Raw genomic sequence first — 18,707 nt, 5'->3', positions numbered from 1 at the left:
CAACGTTGTGTTCACTAAACCCATAGACAGCGTAGGGACAGTCAAACATGAAGGTTTCACAATGGATGATGGCACCTGGGAGACGTGGAGTGTGCGGACAGTCCAGGTTTGTTAGCGAGGAGCATGGCTGGAACAGAGCAGCTCAGGGCAGTGTTGGTCACTGGGTGTGACACTGGGCTCTCAGCATGAGCTTCCCTAACACGGAGCTGATAGAGTGGCGGTAGTGCAACGGTTAGCGTACTGCGCTACAACCCCCGCAACCCGAGTTCGATTCTCGCTCACGCCTAATACCAGTGACTGTTATCTGAACTGGTCCTGGGCCATCGCCTCTAGGGAGACAAAGGCGGCCGGGTGTGGTGATGGCCACCCACCCCCTTGTGTGACTCACCGGCCTTCATAAGTGCTCGCTAACAGCACTTGCCCCAACAGTTTGTTAATAGACTATACGGGAGTCTTTGTCTTTGTCAGAGTTGGTCTTCAACAAAAGGAGAGAAAAAAACACTTCGTCTTTGAACACAGGAGCCTGCAGACGATGCTAGGAATGTCATGGATGTAGACAACTTATTTAGTTTCATTGTGAATCCGTAAAACGTTCAAAGTGCAACAGGAAGGTTGTGATGGGTGGTACACCTGTGCAGGGTGGAAGGGGTCCCGTTACAGTGAAAGCGACAAGACAAAGGTCAGTGACCAAGAGGAGACGAGCAACCACATGGTGGAGACATTGAAGGTCGAGTGTCCACCTTACAACTGCAGGATCTAGCAGAAGGAAGGAAGTGATGGTGAGGTGTGGAGACATTAGCGGTATTATTCATGTTCACCTGAGCCTCCTATGGACACGACTGGGAATGACGCTCTGCTATCATCCAATGTCAACTGCCACAATTCCACTGAACAATTTCCTTATACCCGCATGAGAAATAGGCACGGGTTTCATGAGCCCGAGCTTGTGCAAGTTAGTGCAAAGCATTACAATGAGCATTCATTAATATCAAGGTGTTTGAACCCCCTTTGATGTGAATTAATCAGTGAATATTTATGGAAAACTATGCATGAGCATTGCAATGAAGTTCACTGCTATGAAATGTCTCACTGTCTTGCAGATGACTACGATGTGAAAGCCATCGAGCAGGCTGTAGAGGAGTTTGAGAAGAAAACCCACATGCGATTCCGCCCTCATGGCAAAGAGACGGACTTCATTCACATCCAGGCCTTGGAGGGGTGAGGATTTCGCATCCAATACTCACATACTGTACACCATTTCAGCAATCCACAGCCATTACTCACATTTCGAATTCTTATCCAGCACTCAATTCATTTTGACAACCATAATTCACATGCTCTACTCACATCATCTGCTTGCATCCATTTATATCTTTGAGCAATGGCTGCCATTGCGAGCCAGCCTGTGTAACGTGTGCAATAGCTGCCGTTTTTTACATCTGTGTAAGTGTGAGACCTTAAACGCGCTGCCACTGGGCTCAGAGCCCTCTGGGGCTTTGATGGAGCTGTGCTGTGCTAGTGTTGTGTTATCTGCAACTTGCTGGGACTGTGCTGTAGTGGTGCTGAGGTTCTCTGTTGCTCTTTGGGGCTGGGCTATGCCAGTGCCGGCCCCCTCATGGAATCTGTGCGACCTCTTGACAGGGATAGGTGTAATCATTTTGGTTGGGGTGGATTGTGTGATTCTGGCAGTGGACTGCAGCTGGTCTTGCATCCGTGGTATTATCAGGGGTTTGTTCTTCGGATGTGTTTGGTATTGAGCTTCAGTGGCTCAGCCTGAGTGAGTAGAGTTACCAAATCTCTCCTGCATTTTTCAACTCCTTTTTTTTACTTTTTGTCTTGAGGATCCTGTTGTTCTCTGAGTCTAGCATAGTGCTCTGGGATGCACTGCATGTAAGCACTCTATACATCTAATCATTACTGGTTATTGATAGTTTTTACATCTGGCCACTAGTTATTTATTTCTTTTTTTTGCAAACGGCATATGCAGCATTCTGTGAAGGACATATGGTTCTGTGCAATTCCACATTCTATACCTGATCTGCCTCCATTGGGATGAAGTCTGGCTCATCACAGCCAACCACAAGATGCTGTGCTTTCCTTCTAGCCATTGCCATGTGTTAACCTTGGCCTTCAGAAGTGATGTGAAATGACTCTGGCGCCTCATACTCGTTATAGCAGCAGACATCTCAGTGCTGTGTAAGGCTCACATACTTGGCGCCAACCCTCCAAGAGGTCTTTCTATATAAAACATTCACCCCAATGAAAAATCGAACTCAGCCAAACTGAAAATTGCATTTTTATCGAGTGTTTGGTTTGGCCAGAGCAGTCAGACATGGATTTATGAAATTGACAAACCCCAACCTAGATGAGCACATTGATCTGGCTACGAGCACCGTGTGAGGCCCAGTTGGATGCAGTGCAACATGAACGTCATTGCATCTGACTCGTCACTGCAAATGGCATTCATCTCTCAAACCCTCTTGTGTAGCAGTGTCGAGGTGCTGGGATTCATTGACTGCCACTTGGCAGGGTGGCACAATACGAGTGCGGTGCCACCTCCAGGTGACATGGAGGATTGAATGCAAATAACCATTTTCAGTTGGGAGATGTTGCCACGTTTGATTGTGTTTGTGAGGATTGATGAGTGCATAGTCTACATTCATTGGAAGTGCATTAAAATACGTTCACAGTAGAAGACCATCGTATCGTACTCTCTTTAATCAGGAGTTATTGTTAACTACAATAAAACAGTACGTGAGAATGTTTTTGCCTTAGCATGTATAATTGTGCCGCTCTAATGGATGACTGGATGCAGAGGGAGTGAAAGTGGAGACCTCTAAGTAGCAGGTGGTTTTGGTTTGGTAACTAGAAATGATAGAGATAAAAAAATACCGGTAGAATTCTGTAGGTTAAGAAAACTTTGCATAGCAAACATCTGGTTCCACCATTAAAAAAATAAATCAATGTACCTGTTAATAACCAGGTGATTCTGGAAAATACCAATTAGATTGCATCGTAGTCAAACAGAGAAACCGAAATAACACGTTGATCGCTCACGGCTACCCAGGGGTAGAGACAGGCTCTTATTACCCGATTACTTTGAAGGAGAAATTGAATAAAATAAACTCAAACAAAAGAGGAGAGAGATGGAATCTAGATTCATTTAAAGTAATATTCTCAAGCACATAAATACCATTGGAAGAGAGGTGGGGAGCAAATGCGGAAAAAGCCTTGGGTAAAAGAGGAAATTGTTAAAAATATCAATAAGGAAAAGGAAACAGGTGTTAAGATGTTAAAACACCAAATAGAAACCTTTTACAAGGAATCATGTCTGCATTAACCACAATACTTGTTATCAGAATGCAAACAAAAAAACATACTCTGATAATATATGCATTCACTATGGGAACCTCATTTGCCAGTAAAAATATGATAATTGGTTTTTTACCCTTTTATCGGGCAACAAAACTGACACCTTTTTTACAAAGAGTCATGTTTGCATAGACCGCAATACCTGCAGTCATAATACAAAGAAAAGACATAACTCTGATAATGTGCACTGTCCTTGAAGTTGATTGGTCCACACCCGAGATAGCTTTCCTTAGAGCCTGGTCTCACATGGGTTGGACCAGATGACGCCAAAAGGCGAACAGCACAAAGACAAGCACAGAGGAAGCAGAACAAGTCAGAGAAAAGTGTAAAGTACACATTGAAGATCCATGTGAAACGGGAAGCCAAAAAGACTGGTAGACACAGAAGACAAGGGTCCTGCTATTCTTCAGAGTTATGTCTCTTGTTTGTATTATGACTGCAGGTATTGCAGTCTATGCAAACATGACTCCTTGTAAAAAGGTGTCAGTTTTGTTGCCAGATAGAAGGGTAAAAAAACAATTATAATATATGCATTGTCTTTTAAACTGATTGGTCCACACCACAGACAGCTTTCTTTAGAGCCTAATCTCAAACGGAATTAGACCAGAGGACGCCAAAAGGCAAACAGCACAAAGACAAGCACAGATGAAGCAGAACAAGTCAGAGAAAAGTGTAAAGTAGACATTGAAGATCCATGTGAAACGGGAAGCCAGAGAGACTGGTAGACAAAGAAGACAAGGGTTCTGCTATTCTTCAAACTAAAGTCGTTGCAGCAATCAAAAGTATGAAGACGGGGAAGGCAGAAGGAATCGATAATAAATTGTTCAACTTTTAGGTGGGGGAGCAATAAATTAGATTACGCTTTGTCACAAGATGTGTTTTGTTCAATTTGCTCCAGATGATCAGAATGGACTGGAAAGATAGACAGCTTATTGCGGCTTTGCACATGAGTCAAACAGCAACAGTGAACATAACCAAAGGCGAATCAGATAATACAGAAATCTGAAGAGGTGCGATACAGGGGTGCACATTATCACTGGCACCTTTGTGGAGATGATGATGATAATGAAGCAGCTTGGGAAATCATGGTGGAAGGAATTATTGGAGGTCAGTGAGATCAGCAGATTTGCAGATGGCAAGCAGGTGCTGGCTATTAGAGAGTAAGGGGTGACATGTTTTAGTTACAAAGTTAATAAAGTAAAAGAGAATTACGACAAAAAATAAACATGAACAAGAGAAATGAGAGTATGAAGGAGAGAATGCAGGGAAATTAATCTTCCGATTGTAGGTAACAAGATAAAAGTGAAAGAGTTCCCCTGCTTGGGCAGCCTTCTCACATACGATGCTCGGTGTTCTAAATAAATCAAAATCAGCAGTGGTGGCTGCAGGTTTATAACAAGGACAGGTCATGACAATTGACAGAGCATTCTTAATTTATTTCCCTCCACCTTGACTATGACAATTCACTCTTTTATGCTGTTGTGCTCAGTTTATTCTGTTGCATGCAAATGCATTGGCTCATTTACACCAGGATTACAAATCTACATGATCTGAATGCATTAAAAATGATTTCTTGATACCAGTGAATGATTTTTGCTTTCAGTTCTCTCAGCAAGAGTTGGTCATATGTGGGGAGGCAGGGTGGAAGCCAGGATCTGTCCCTGGAGCCCGGGAAGGTGACCAAGGGCACGGTTCTGCACGAGTTGATGCACGCACTCGGCTTCCACCATGAGCACTGCCGCAGCGACCGCGACGACCACGTCTGGGTGCTGAGCGACAACATCAAGGAAGGTGAGAAGGCGTTTGTGACTCCATCCCCCGGTGCAGGTTGAGCACCGCTCGTGACAGCTGCTTCCGAGCTGCGTCTGGTGCCACGAGTGCCGATCCTCCACTCCTGCCAGAGTGGCCGGGCACTCGCGGTGCACTCGTCTCTTATCAACTGTCCGTAAAAAGGAGAACATGAGCTGCTTCATAGCACAACAACCACATACACTACGTCCGTACCACAACATTGTGTTACAAGTGGTTGAGTTTGTAACAAGGAGAAATATAAATTCTACATTTTTTTTAAAGCATTTTATGGTGAACATTGTTTCTTTTTTAGAATGGAAGAGTCAAATCGTGAAGATGAAATCACACGCTCATGACGTGTCCACCCCCTACGACTGCAGCTCCATCATGCACTACAGCATGTACGTACCACTCCCTGTGTATGCGAGTCCTTTACATTAATTATACAAGTGTCTTACACATTCATTATTCTAGAGTGCCTTATAAGTTCCAGATTCTACACCACGTGTGTGTTATACATTCCTTATATGAAAGTGTGTGTGTGTATGTGTTATACATTCCCTATATCACAGTGTGTCTTACACATTCCCTGTACTACAGTGTACGTGTGTTATAAAAGGGGGTAGGTGTAGGTCTCCCCCTTATTTTCTGCCACATCCACTCACGGTCTTTCCGGTGCTAGGCCTGCATGAAATACAGAGACCAAGCTGCAAAATGACCTTTCATTAATAACACAAAAGCCACCACAAACTTAAGTTGTTAAGTGTCGGTAGAGAATTCCTAATCCTGAGTGGCAAGGTGCATCGGGGCAACAGGTAAAACAACTTCCCACGACATTCCCGCACAGTTGTATTCACACGCCACGCAAGTCCACAAGAGATCCATGTCCGTGTGGTTCCTCGCTCTGGAGAACACGAGTTTCCAGGGCACAGTCAAAAGTGCAAGGGCACAGCTCTTGCAGAAAAGGCCCTAAGTGGACGATGGATGGGTAACAGATGCATGTAAGCAGGGGCGGTTGGACTCCACTGATAAGATTTGCTTTGTCAAGAGCATAGGAGTCAGCACTGAGCTGAGTCAAGCACCAGGGTGGCACGTGTCTGGATGATCGCCGTCAAAGGCAAGTCGCAATGTCACCAGCACCCACGACTGAGCGCCACTGGGAGCACACAGTGGCAAAGAGCACCTGACCACGTGAGATTCAGCCTAGGATCCAGAGTTATACCAAACCTGTAACCAAAGAGGTAGGTCGCTTTGTATTTATATTCCTGAAATTCCCTTCTCCCTGTCATACTGGGACACGGTTGCAAGGTAAGCAATTCAAGGACTCAGGACACATTTTTACTCCAGTTTCTTGTCACTCTGTGACTGGTTCTTTGTCACACTGCTAAGTCGAGTTCAGCTTGAAACCCTGGGGCTCACTGGTCACTGTCCTCGAGGATCTCTGCACAATGTGTGTGTGCATGCATATACATCCCCTAAGCTACAGTTTGTGTGTCCCACCATCATGCCCAGCACGTCCTGTATTGTAAATACATATATAAATATGCGTGTTTGAATTGCTGGAGTGATCATTGATTATATTGGATGTGAGAAGATGGATTATATTGGATGTGTTATACAATCAGCAATCAGCTTGATGTGCTTTCGAACCTGGTTTCATTTATTGTGGCTACCTGAGATTTGAATGTTGAATATTATGAATGCTCAAGTTTCTGAGACCTCACCTTCATTCATGATGGGTGAATTGTAATGCTGTTTAGCGCCTGTAAAATGTTTTGTGTTATGTGCAAACGTAATCCTTCAAGAAGGGATGTGAGTTTTTTTAATGTAAAATGCTCCAAATGCTCTCCACGGATCGCTGTGTGTATGGATGGTGGAGGGCCCTGTACCTGAGGCTTTGTGCGTGTCCAGGACGGCGGGCTCGGTGGATGAGCGCAACCCGACCATCATCCCCAAGAACCCGCTCCTCATGCTGCACATGGGGCATGGCAACTCCTTGAGCCCCTACGACGTGGCCAAGGTGCAGAAGCTGTACGGATACGAGACTACACTGCCGCTGAGCTTCACAGGTGGGTCCACCGAGTGCCCTGGCTGATTGATGGCTACCAGAGCAAGAACGCTTCAGGGACTGTGGTTACAATACCAAACACACGTCATGGCTGTTAGCATTCACTCTCCTTGAAATCTGATGAACATTGAAGCTGCATATTAGCCACTGAAAAGTGGCCATGTTATTGGTGATGGCCACATGGTGCGTTCTGTCAGTGCTTTACACACGAGGCGCTGTGAGGAGTACAAGACCCTGTGCAATCTGAATGTGGCAGGGTCTTCAATTTGAGGGCCACTGACTGAGACGGGAATGACGATGCGCCCTCACACTGTCCTCGTCATAGCTTCCCAACACTGACACGATGTCAAATGCTGATGATGGCCATAGTTGGGTCCACGCATTTAGACCTTACAGGCTCTGTTAGCTCTATATAGCGGGGGTTTAGAAATAATGGCTTCCTGCTGACAGTGGTGAGCGTCATCACTGATGGACATGCACGCGTGTGTGTGTTCTGAGACTGTTTTATTGTACGTTGTATGCCTTTACTTGCATGTGTACTCGTATAAGTGTGTACTTGTATATGTGTGTATGTTGTGCTGCTTGTATGTGGACACAATTGCACTGGTGTGTGATGTCTGTGCTGTAACATGCCTGAACAAACACTGTGGTATCCTGGAGTGTAATGCGTCTCCATTCATTGTTTTGATATCCCAGGTGTGGGAGACCGTGAGAGTTTGGAGAGCCAAGTGAGAGTTTGGAAGCGAAAGGTGAGAGGGGTGAGGCACTGAAAGGCCTCCATGCACACTGTGCCACATGTGCATGCAGGACGTTGCGTGAGTTAACGTTGCATCATCACGGCTTTGTGAACGCGTCTTTCCCTGGTGAGAGGTCAATTCGTAGTCCTCTTCATCGTGGTCACTGAGGAAGGCGGCTCGTGTGTATTATGACGACGGCATGCAGTGTTGGCAGTCAGTTCAGTTAGCGCTGGGAGACAGTGCATGCGTGCTGGAAGAAAGTGCAGGCAGTCGGTGTAGGCAGGAAGTCTAGTCATTATAATCTGCAGTTAGTGCAGTCAATTTGGGCTGACAGGTAATGCAGTCATTGCTGGCAGTCAGTGCCGAAAGTTAGTGCTGTAAGTCAGTGCTTGAAGTCAGTACAGTCAGTGTGGTCAGTGCTGGGAGTCAGTGCTGAAGTCAGTACAGTCAGTGTGATCCACTCATCTCCCTCTCTCACTCCACTCATCTCACTCCACTCATCTTCCTCCTACCACAGACTCTTACCAGCCTATTTATTATATTCTGAATATGGCAATATATTCATGAGCTACATGCAAATGTCAAGGTCTGCTTGCCACGAGAGGGCTTCAGGACAGAGTCCGTGTAGTTTTGTTATTCCCCTGTTCAAGGAGCACAGACTACAGTGGTTTTCTAAACGGTCCATCACTTGGGCTGCATCGCCACAGTTGCACTGTGGCTTGTCTTTCATTATTATCCATGAAGAAAGGAGATTTATGCATACATTTTTGATGTTCTGATAAAGTTGATGGTTGCACCAGTGTCTTCGAGGAGGAATGCCAAAGCCAGGAGGTGCAATGTTTGGGTCTCATGAGGTTTTTTCTGGACATCCGCGTTCTTCCACTCTGTTGGCCAGCATTCTTCCGGATCTGGATGAGATTCTAGGATGGTGACAGCACGATTCTAGAGAGGGGTTTGGGACTTTGAGTTCATGGTGAGGAACGTTTTTGAGATCTTGGTTGATGGGGAGGTTGTTGTTGTCAAGAAAATGTGTAAACTCCCTTGCAGTTTGCACGATGTATCTGTGGATATTTGGTGGCAGAATGTTCACCGGGAAAGGGAAACCGGGGATTTGTGTTGGTTTAAATGTTCCGGTTATGATGTGAATTGCGTTATTTAGTTGTGCAACCTATCAGTTTTGAGTCTGTGAATGATATCATCGAATTGGTATGGCTACAAAATGTGTTTTTCATGCACAAATGTCTCCCAAAAATATATAGCATGCTTTTTTACTTAAACCAACACATCTAAGTGTACGCCTTTTGGTACACTCCATAAAAACCACTTGTTCATGTATAAATCCACACAAAAGTTACTTGAGTAATTGTAATTGCTCAGTTGCCTAAGAGCTCACCGTGATCGGAAGGCAACAGGGACCTTTGGTATTGTAATGACCTCTGTATGCCATGTGATCTTTAGCCGAGGTCAAAAAGACTGAGCGAACAAATTCACCACACTCATCACAACGAGCAGAGCGGTGCCTGGTGAACACGTGGCACTCGTGCACATAGTGTGGCGCAGACACTTCACCTGCATATCAGAGAGGAGTGAGGAGGGAGTTGAGTGGGGTAAGAGGAGGGAGATAAGTTGAGTGGGTGGCAATAGAGCGGTTGTAGCAGAAACCACGCAGTGCCTGTACGCGCGCTGATTGTATTGATGAGTGTGCACGGTGCATCAATATCCCTGAGATTGGCGATAACACATTGTGTTTATTCTCGTACACAGTGCTGTGAGCCCTCTACTAGAGCAGGCAAGCTCCCGTGGGAGGGTTCCCCAGGGAGCTCTCCCCTTGCTGTAGCGGTGTCTGCTGGGGCCGTGTGCCCCAGCCCTGGGCTTGCTGCCCCTCGCTGCCTCTCTGTGCTGATGGCCGTCGTGGTTTTGTTGTTCCCTCCCCAGACAGAGCAAGAGCTGAAGGAGGAAAAAGAGGCCAAAGGTGAGGCCTGTGTGTGTGCATCACGGAGAGGTGCTGCCATAAGGGTTTGTACAAAGCGTGCAGTGTGGACTAGGAGAGGCACAGACGCCAGCTTAGGCTCACTGTGTCATCATTCAGGGATTTAACCAGAGCCCAGATGATTAAAATGGTAATAGTGAAGCACTGAAATTGCTTGCTTATGCTACTTCTGGCAGAGGGACTTCCACTAGAGGGCGCTCTAATGAGCTCATCTATAGGGTATTTTGGCCTACTCTTCAATTCAGGCCAGATATTGTGGAAAAGGTGGGAAAGACGATTAGCATGGTTGCCTATGAACGGTGTGAAATAAGTTATACATACATACATACCCATACTTTACCTCACCACACACGACCTGCCAGTGTACCTATTTACACTGAGAGTTTGGGGAATTAAGAAACTTGAGATTGTTTAAACGACCGAACCGAAGGATCAAATATAACCGGCATGATCTGGATAGTCCACTGTGTCAACCATTAAACCACAGCAGCATTGCCAAGTTGGTTATTCGACAAAGAATTGTAGTAGACTACTTTTTTGTGGTCGATTTTTTATGTCTCAAAAAAATTACACCCAGCTACACATTCTACCTCCCTTTGGCAGAAACCCCCTAAAAGCCACGATCAGCTTGGTGCGGCTGAACGTGGCAATAACTTCACCAAACCCCATACACCAGCTCCTGTCGAGCAGCACACATGGTTGAGACTTTTTCCCAAACATTTTCATTACAAATATTTGAGCAATCAAACTGAGAATTGGTAGATTTATCTTGTATTATGTTAAATAAAATAAACCAATGCTGTAGTGATGCATGGTACTTTTTGAGTTTGTGTAAACTATTAGAAAGACAGCTTTATTTCACAGCAGATGAGTCACGGCATCTGTAATCTACCAGGCATCAGACTTGAAGGTAAAATACCTGTGTGCACTGCGTGTGTGGTTAAGCATCATCACGTGAACACAGCAAATTAACTGCACACACGCTCATCACACACAGCACAACGATGCTCCAGTGAAGCACTTTGACAACAGCAGCACCAGACGAGAATGTATGTTTTCCCCTGCCCTGTCTTTCTCATAGTGCCCTTTTCTTCCTTAACACCCTCTCGATATACCTATCAGTTTCTCTATAAATACAATTGTGTATTGTGTTCACATGACGTACTAGCCCTTGTGTGTGCTGTTAAATAACACATAATGGAGCCATATGATATAAGTAGCTATTTTACATCAGACACCACCATGACAAACTTAGCTTGTGTGTGATGGCGCGCTCACCGCTTCTGAACTTACAATGCGGTTGGATTCTCAACAGAGCGGGAATTGAAGACAAAAGCCGGCCCAGTTGGGGAGATCATCCGTGAGCTCAGGTGGCTCCCCAAGTGAGTGACCCTTACAGCACGTGGCACTGATTCCTTACAGCACGTGGCAATGATTCCTTACAGTACGTGGCACCGATTCTGTACAGCACGTAGCACCAAGTCCTTACAGCATGTGGTACTGACTCCTTACAACACGTGGCACCGATTCCTTTCAGCACATGGCACCGATCCCTTACAACACATGGCACCGATCCCTTACAGCACGTGGCGCTGATTCATTATAGCACGTGGTACTAATTCCGCACAGAACGTGCCACAGATTCCTTACAGCACTTGCCACCGATTCCTTACAGCACGTGGCACTCATTCCTTACAGCATGTGGCACTGATTTCGTACAGCACGTGGCACTGATTCCTGACAGCACGTGGCACTGATTCCTTAAAGCACGTGGCACTGATTTATTATTTTTGTCATTTTCCACAGCGTTTTAAAATGTTTATTCATAGCTCTACCCATCCGTCTGTCCAACTGTTGTCGCAGGGGATTAAAATTACTTGTAAATATGATGCTATCCGAACAACATGTCAGTTTGAATTTGTATTGGTATTTGGGAATGTACCCTTCAGAAAGCAGAGGCACATTAAATAAACATTTCCCAAAAACTCGGTGAATCAAACATTCTGTGTAAAGGTATTTATCCCATGACAATGACGTCCCGTGCCACACGCTATTCACCATTGCAACATGACACGCGATGTCATCTCACAACGGCACATACTATGTCGTGTCATCTTGTTATCTGGTGCAAAAGATAATGTTATTCAACATCAGCTTTGACAAATCTACTGCTAAATGAAGGCTCTTGCAATGCAATAATCCACCTAACCTGAGTACACAAGCTGACTTTATTCATCCGCATCCCCATTGTATGTCCTCTTAGATCGATTGGCTGCAACTCCTTCATTATTCATGACCATATGTGGTGCCCAAGCCCTGTTAAGTTTCTTAATAGTCAATACGATGTCATTAACCTGCGTATGTTCTGTCATCTTTGTGTTATGTTTTCTGTTGGTCAATCTACTTCCAAGTATACATCTCTCTCCATGCTTCTATCTGCATTTTTCAATTTTTGTTTACTTTTCTTTTGGTAATGTCCATGCTACCGATTCATGTCATAGCAAGGTATGAGCATTCATGAAAACATACCCTGAGGACAAACTCTTATTTGAAAGCGTTAAAGATCACATGCATGAGTTGTCTTCCTTGTTAAAAAAATTAAATGGGAAAATGTCAAAACTGGGTGGTTTTTAACTTTTGCCGACAAAACTGGATCCCAAATGTCAAATCTGGGTGGTCTTGGAAAACGACAGGCAAAACAGGGTGGTGCTTTTTGATATGACAAAACTGGGTGATGTTCAATGTGGACAAATGTCAAAACTGGGTGAAGAAGGTGTACGATTTAATGTATCATTTTGTACACGTTTAGGTCCTTGCGTTATTCATCCATATGTCGCCACAGATTTAGAGCATTCCAAATGATGTTTCTCGTGGCTCATGTTCCATACCTTGCACCACAAACTTCCCGTTTGCATACTGGCACAGTGTGCCAGCTCGCTACTACAGTAACACTTACTTGCCATATGTATCAGTTTAACACGTAGGCTTTCGCGACCAATATTGTTCATAATCAACGATTTTTGGGTTTAGATCGCGTTATTTATAAATGTGTCGTAACCCTCCACCACCCGACACGGCCAATCAGTAAAAAAAAAGTGTCACGTTGACAAAAGACAAATAGTTCACTGCTTTAGCCCACCGGTGTGTTGAAGCGTGAAACCACAACATTTACAATTTGAGTACGACGTTTCGCTGGTAATTGCATCCAGCATCATCGGGCAATTCGCCAGAATGGTGAGGCTCTGCTGTGTCTCCCGTTCTTATATAGAGCAGCAGCAGGGTGACGTCATCATTAACTCATTAACTCATCAGGTGCAAAGATTTGAGGGGGGGGGGTTATTGTAATTATATACTTGATTAGTAATAAGGCTATTGTTACGATGCGAGTTGTAGATTAGTAATCATTTGGAATGTGTTCTATTGTGATTATGCTACATTAATAATCAGTTAGTGCTTGTTTCCCTTATAAGGAATTGTAATGCATCTTATTTAATAATACGCTTCCAGGCCGCACTAAGCCTGTAGCTGTCTGAGCGATTAAAGTTATTTCTGTTTCTCTCAATCTCAATGGATTCTCTAATTAGTCTTTGCCAGTAGTAACTAGTTTTACACAACACTTCAACGTTGTCAAAATCAATTGAGTGTCCCTGTTGACAAGCATGTTCTGCCACTGCCGACAGTTGTGTTTGCGATAGTTTAATATTTCTCTGGTGTTCTTTTAGTCTTACACTAACGTTACGCCCTGTCTGTCCAATATAGCATCTGCCACATACACAATTAATCCGATATACACCTTCTGTTGATAATTTAGGCAATTCGTCTTTAGTGCACGTTACTAATTGTTGAATTTTGTGTACTGTACCAAATCTTACTGTAATGTTTTGCTTTTGCAAAACACGGGCTAATTTGTCAGTTACTCCTGAGATAAATGGTATTTTTATTGTTTTAATAATCTGATCGCTTTCAGCAGTGTTGCTTTGCGATCGTGATTTGGCATTTAGTGCTCTGTTAATTTGAGCATTATTGTAGCCATTCTGTCTTAGTGCTTCTTTAACATGTTTAATCTCTCTCACTAGACTTTCATCATCTGACACTGTTTTAGCCCGATGTATGAGCGTCTTGATTAGAGAGGATTTCTGAGCTGGGTGATGATGCGATTTCGCATTCAGATAGGCATCAGTGTGCGTTTGCTTTCTGTAAACGCTGTGTGTTATTTTACCATTTAGGCCATGCCCAAGTAAAATATCCAGGAACGGGAGTGTGTTATTCACCTCCATTTCCATGGTGAACTGAATGGCCGGGTTTTGTGCATTGAGATGATTTAGAAAATCGTTAAGTGTATCTTTACCATGTGGCCAGACAACCAAAGTGTCATCCACATATCTAAACCAAAAGGATGGTTTTAATGTGCTCGAGGCAAGTGCTCTGGTTTCAAAGTTTTCCATGTACAAATTTGCTATAGCAGGAGATAAAGGAGAGCCCATTGCTGCTCCCTCCCTTTGTTTAAAGAATTCACCTCTCCATAAGAAGTAAGTGTTATTTAAACAATGGTCAGCGAGTTTCGGAATATCTTTTGGTAAATCTGTATTCTTTACCAGTGTATCAAGTAATTTAAGCGACTCGCTCACTGGAACCTTAGTGAATAGCGAAATCACATCAAAACTCACCAAAATATCATTAGGGTTAAGCTTAATATCTTTGATCATATTCACAAGATGTTCTGAATTTCTTATGAATGATGATGTCCTACCGATGTAGGGCTGTATTTGTTTAGTTACATATTTTGCTAATTTATATGTGGCAGAGCCAATTGTACTGACTATGGGTCGTAAAGGGATGCCGATTTTATGGATCTTTGGTAGCCCATACAGTCTAGGTGGTTTTGAAGCCCTTGGCTTAATTAGGAATTGCTCATTTTTTGGGATTAATGAATTTGCAATGATTGCAGTAGTCTTACGTTCCAGAGTATTAGTTGGATCTCGTTTAATTTTAATGTAGGTACTTTCCTCTAATAAATCTTTAATTTTATTATCATAATCGGCTCGTGACATCACTACAGTAGTGCGGCCCTTATCCGCTGCTAGGATTTGAATATCTTTATTTAGACGAAGCTCTCTTAAGGCTTTTGCCTCGTTCGAGCTAATATTTACTTTCGGTATTTTACTATTCTCAATTATTTTGGCAACCTCGTGTCTAGTCATCTCTGCCTCATTATGTGGAAGAAGTCTTACTGCTGATTCTACCTCAGCAATTATCTCATCCACTGGAATTGTGCGTGGGGTAACGGCAAAGTTAAGGCCTTTAGAAAGGACAGAAATCATGTCAGTGGTTAAATTAGTGTTAGTCAAGTTCATTACGGTTTTGTTTTTAAATTGTTCGTTTTTAATAGGGATTTGTTTATTGTAAAGTCTAGAAAATTTGTTAATTTGGTTAGCATTTGTTAGATTAAACACATTATCAGCCGATTGTTGTGTTATAGTATCGATTATATTCCAATCATGCATGGACACACTATTGCTTATATTTAAATGTAAATGCTTTAGCGATTCAGAAATGCTGGATAATTCACTCCTGTTGTGTTGTATTCTCTCTATTAATAATAATTCGCTAGCTTTGTGTAGTATTTTGTTAGCTTTAGAAGACTTTATGTGATGTGTTATTTTAACTGCGTTTGGTATTACCTTCGAATCTCTGCACCTTTTGAGGAACGCCAATGAAGATATCAATTTCATCCGCTTAATGCGGAGCTTCTCCAATTTTCTGGTTTTAAGAAAAGTATCCTCCCCATAGAGGTTAGTCAGTTTAACACGTAGGCTTTCGCGACCAATATTGTTCATAATCAACGATTTTTGGGTTTAGATCGCGTTATTTATAAATGTGTCGTAACCCTCCACCACCCGACACGGCCAATCAGTAAAAAAAGTGTCACGTTGACAAAAGACAAATAGTTCACTGCTTTAGCCCACCGGTGTGTTGAAGCGTGAAACCACAACATTTACAATTTGAGTACGACGTTTCGCTGGTAATTGCATCCAGCATCATCGGGCAATTCGCCAGAATGGTGAGGCTCTGCTGTGTCTCCCGTTCTTATATAGAGCAGCAGCAGGGTGACGTCATCATTAACTCATTAACTCATCAGGTGCAAAGATTTGAGGGGGGGGGGTTATTGTAATTATATACTTGATTAGTAATAAGGCTATTGTTACGATGCGAGTTGTAGATTAGTAATCATTTGGAATGTGTTCTATTGTGATTATGCTACATTAATAATCAGTTAGTGCTTGTTTCCCTTATAAGGAATTGTAATGCATCTTATTTAATAATACGCTTCCAGGCCGCACTAAGACGAATTGCCTAAATTATCAACAGAAGGTGTATATCGGATTAATTGTGTATGTGGCAGATGCTATATTGGACAGACAGGGCGTAACGTTAGTGTAAGACTAAAAGAACACCAGAGAAATATTAAACTATCGCAAACACAACTGTCGGCAGTGGCAGAACATGCTTGTCAACAGGGACACTCAATTGATTTTGACAACGTTGAAGTGTTGTGTAAAACTAGTTACTACTGGCAAAGACTAATTAGAGAATCCATTGAGATTGAGAGAAACAGAAATAACTTTAATCGCTCAGACAGCTACAGGCTTAGTGCGGCCTGGAAGCGTATTATTAAATAAGATGCATTACAATTCCTTATAAGGGAAACAAGCACTAACTGATTATTAATGTAGCATAATCACAATAGAACACATTCCAAATGATTACTAATCTACAACTCGCATCGTAACAATAGCCTTATTACTAATCAAGTATATAATTACAATAACCCCCCCCCCCTCAAATCTTTGCACCTGATGAGTTAATGAGTTAATGATGACGTCACCCTGCTGCTGCTCTATATAAGAACGGGAGACACAGCAGAGCCTCACCATTCTGGCGAATTGCCCGATGATGCTGGATGCAATTACCAGCGAAACGTCGTACTCAAATTGTAAATGTTGTGGTTTCACGCTTCAACACACCGGTGGGCTAAAGCAGTGAACTATTTGTCTTTTGTCAACGTGACACTTTTTTTACTGATTGGCCGTGTCGGGTGGTGGAGGGTTACGACACATTTATAAATAACGCGATCTAAACCCAAAAATCGTTGATTATGAACAATATTGGTCGCGAAAGCCTACGTGTTAAACTGACTAACCTCTATGGGGAGGATACTTTTCTTAAAACCAGAAAATTGGAGAAGCTCCGCATTAAGCGGATGAAATTGATATCTTCATTGGCGTTCCTCAAAAGGTGCAGAGATTCGAAGGTAATACCAAACGCAGTTAAAATAACACATCACATAAAGTCTTCTAAAGCTAACAAAATACTACACAAAGCTAGCGAATTATTATTAATAGAGAGAATACAACACAACAGGAGTGAATTATCCAGCATTTCTGAATCGCTAAAGCATTTACATTTAAATATAAGCAATAGTGTGTCCATGCATGATTGGAATATAATCGATACTATAACACAACAATCGGCTGATAATGTGTTTAATCTAACAAATGCTAACCAAATTAACAAATTTTCTAGACTTTACAATAAACAAATCCCTATTAAAAACGAACAATTTAAAAACAAAACCGTAATGAACTTGACTAACACTAATTTAACCACTGACATGATTTCTGTCCTTTCTAAAGGCCTTAACTTTGCCGTTACCCCACGCACAATTCCAGTGGATGAGATAATTGCTGAGGTAGAATCAGCAGTAAGACTTCTTCCACATAATGAGGCAGAGATGACTAGACACGAGGTTGCCAAAATAATTGAGAATAGTAAAATACCGAAAGTAAATATTAGCTCGAACGAGGCAAAAGCCTTAAGAGAGCTTCGTCTAAATAAAGATATTCAAATCCTAGCAGCGGATAAGGGCCGCACTACTGTAGTGATGTCACGAGCCGATTATGATAATAAAATTAAAGATTTATTAGAGGAAAGTACCTACATTAAAATTAAACGAGATCCAACTAATACTCTGGAACGTAAGACTACTGCAATCATTGCAAATTCATTAATCCCAAAAAATGAGCAATTCCTAATTAAGCCAAGGGCTTCAAAACCACCTAGACTGTATGGGCTACCAAAGATCCATAAAATCGGCATCCCTTTACGACCCATAGTCAGTACAATTGGCTCTGCCACATATAAATTAGCAAAATATGTAACTAAACAAATACAGCCCTACATCGGTAGGACATCATCATTCATAAGAAATTCAGAACATCTTGTGAATATGATCAAAGATATTAAGCTTAACCCTAATGATATTTTGGTGAGTTTTGATGTGATTTCGCTATTCACTAAGGTTCCAGTGAGCGAGTCGCTTAAATTACTTGATACACTGGTAAAGAATACAGATTTACCAAAAGATATTCCGAAACTCGCTGACCATTGTTTAAATAACACTTACTTCTTATGGAGAGGTGAATTCTTTAAACAAAGGGAGGGAGCAGCAATGGGCTCTCCTTTATCTCCTGCTATAGCAAATTTGTACATGGAAAACTTTGAAACCAGAGCACTTGCCTCGAGCACATTAAAACCATCCTTTTGGTTTAGATATGTGGATGACACTTTGGTTGTCTGGCCACATGGTAAAGATACACTTAACGATTTTCTAAATCATCTCAATGCACAAAACCCGGCCATTCAGTTCACCATGGAAATGGAGGTGAATAACACACTCCCGTTCCTGGAT

At 42.8% G+C, this 18,707-nt stretch overlaps 1 protein-coding gene across 3 annotated transcripts in view; it reads left to right on the top strand.

The window, feature by feature from the left end:
* The window catches only part of LOC144951851 (uncharacterized), a 78,382-nt gene that overhangs the window by 33,649 nt on the left and 26,026 nt on the right, over window positions 1–18,707 (top strand). For all 3 annotated transcript variants that reach the window (XM_078882216.1, XM_078882209.1, XM_078882202.1), the window contains exons 14-20: window positions 1,101–1,218; window positions 4,976–5,163; window positions 5,477–5,564; window positions 7,075–7,232; window positions 7,928–7,980; window positions 9,904–9,940; window positions 11,274–11,340. In XM_078882216.1, coding sequence (XP_078738342.1) covers window positions 1,101–1,218; window positions 4,976–5,163; window positions 5,477–5,564; window positions 7,075–7,232; window positions 7,928–7,980; window positions 9,904–9,940; window positions 11,274–11,340 — 709 coding nt within the window. The remainder of the gene's footprint in view (window positions 1–1,100; window positions 1,219–4,975; window positions 5,164–5,476; window positions 5,565–7,074; window positions 7,233–7,927; window positions 7,981–9,903; window positions 9,941–11,273; window positions 11,341–18,707) is intronic.

This window comes from Lampetra fluviatilis, chromosome 3, assembly GCF_964198595.1.
Source record: "Lampetra fluviatilis chromosome 3, kcLamFluv1.1, whole genome shotgun sequence".
NCBI classification, from domain to species: domain Eukaryota; kingdom Metazoa; phylum Chordata; class Hyperoartia; order Petromyzontiformes; family Petromyzontidae; genus Lampetra; species Lampetra fluviatilis.
Note: the sequence above shows the minus strand (reverse complement) of the source record. Positions and strands in the feature narration are given on the sequence as shown.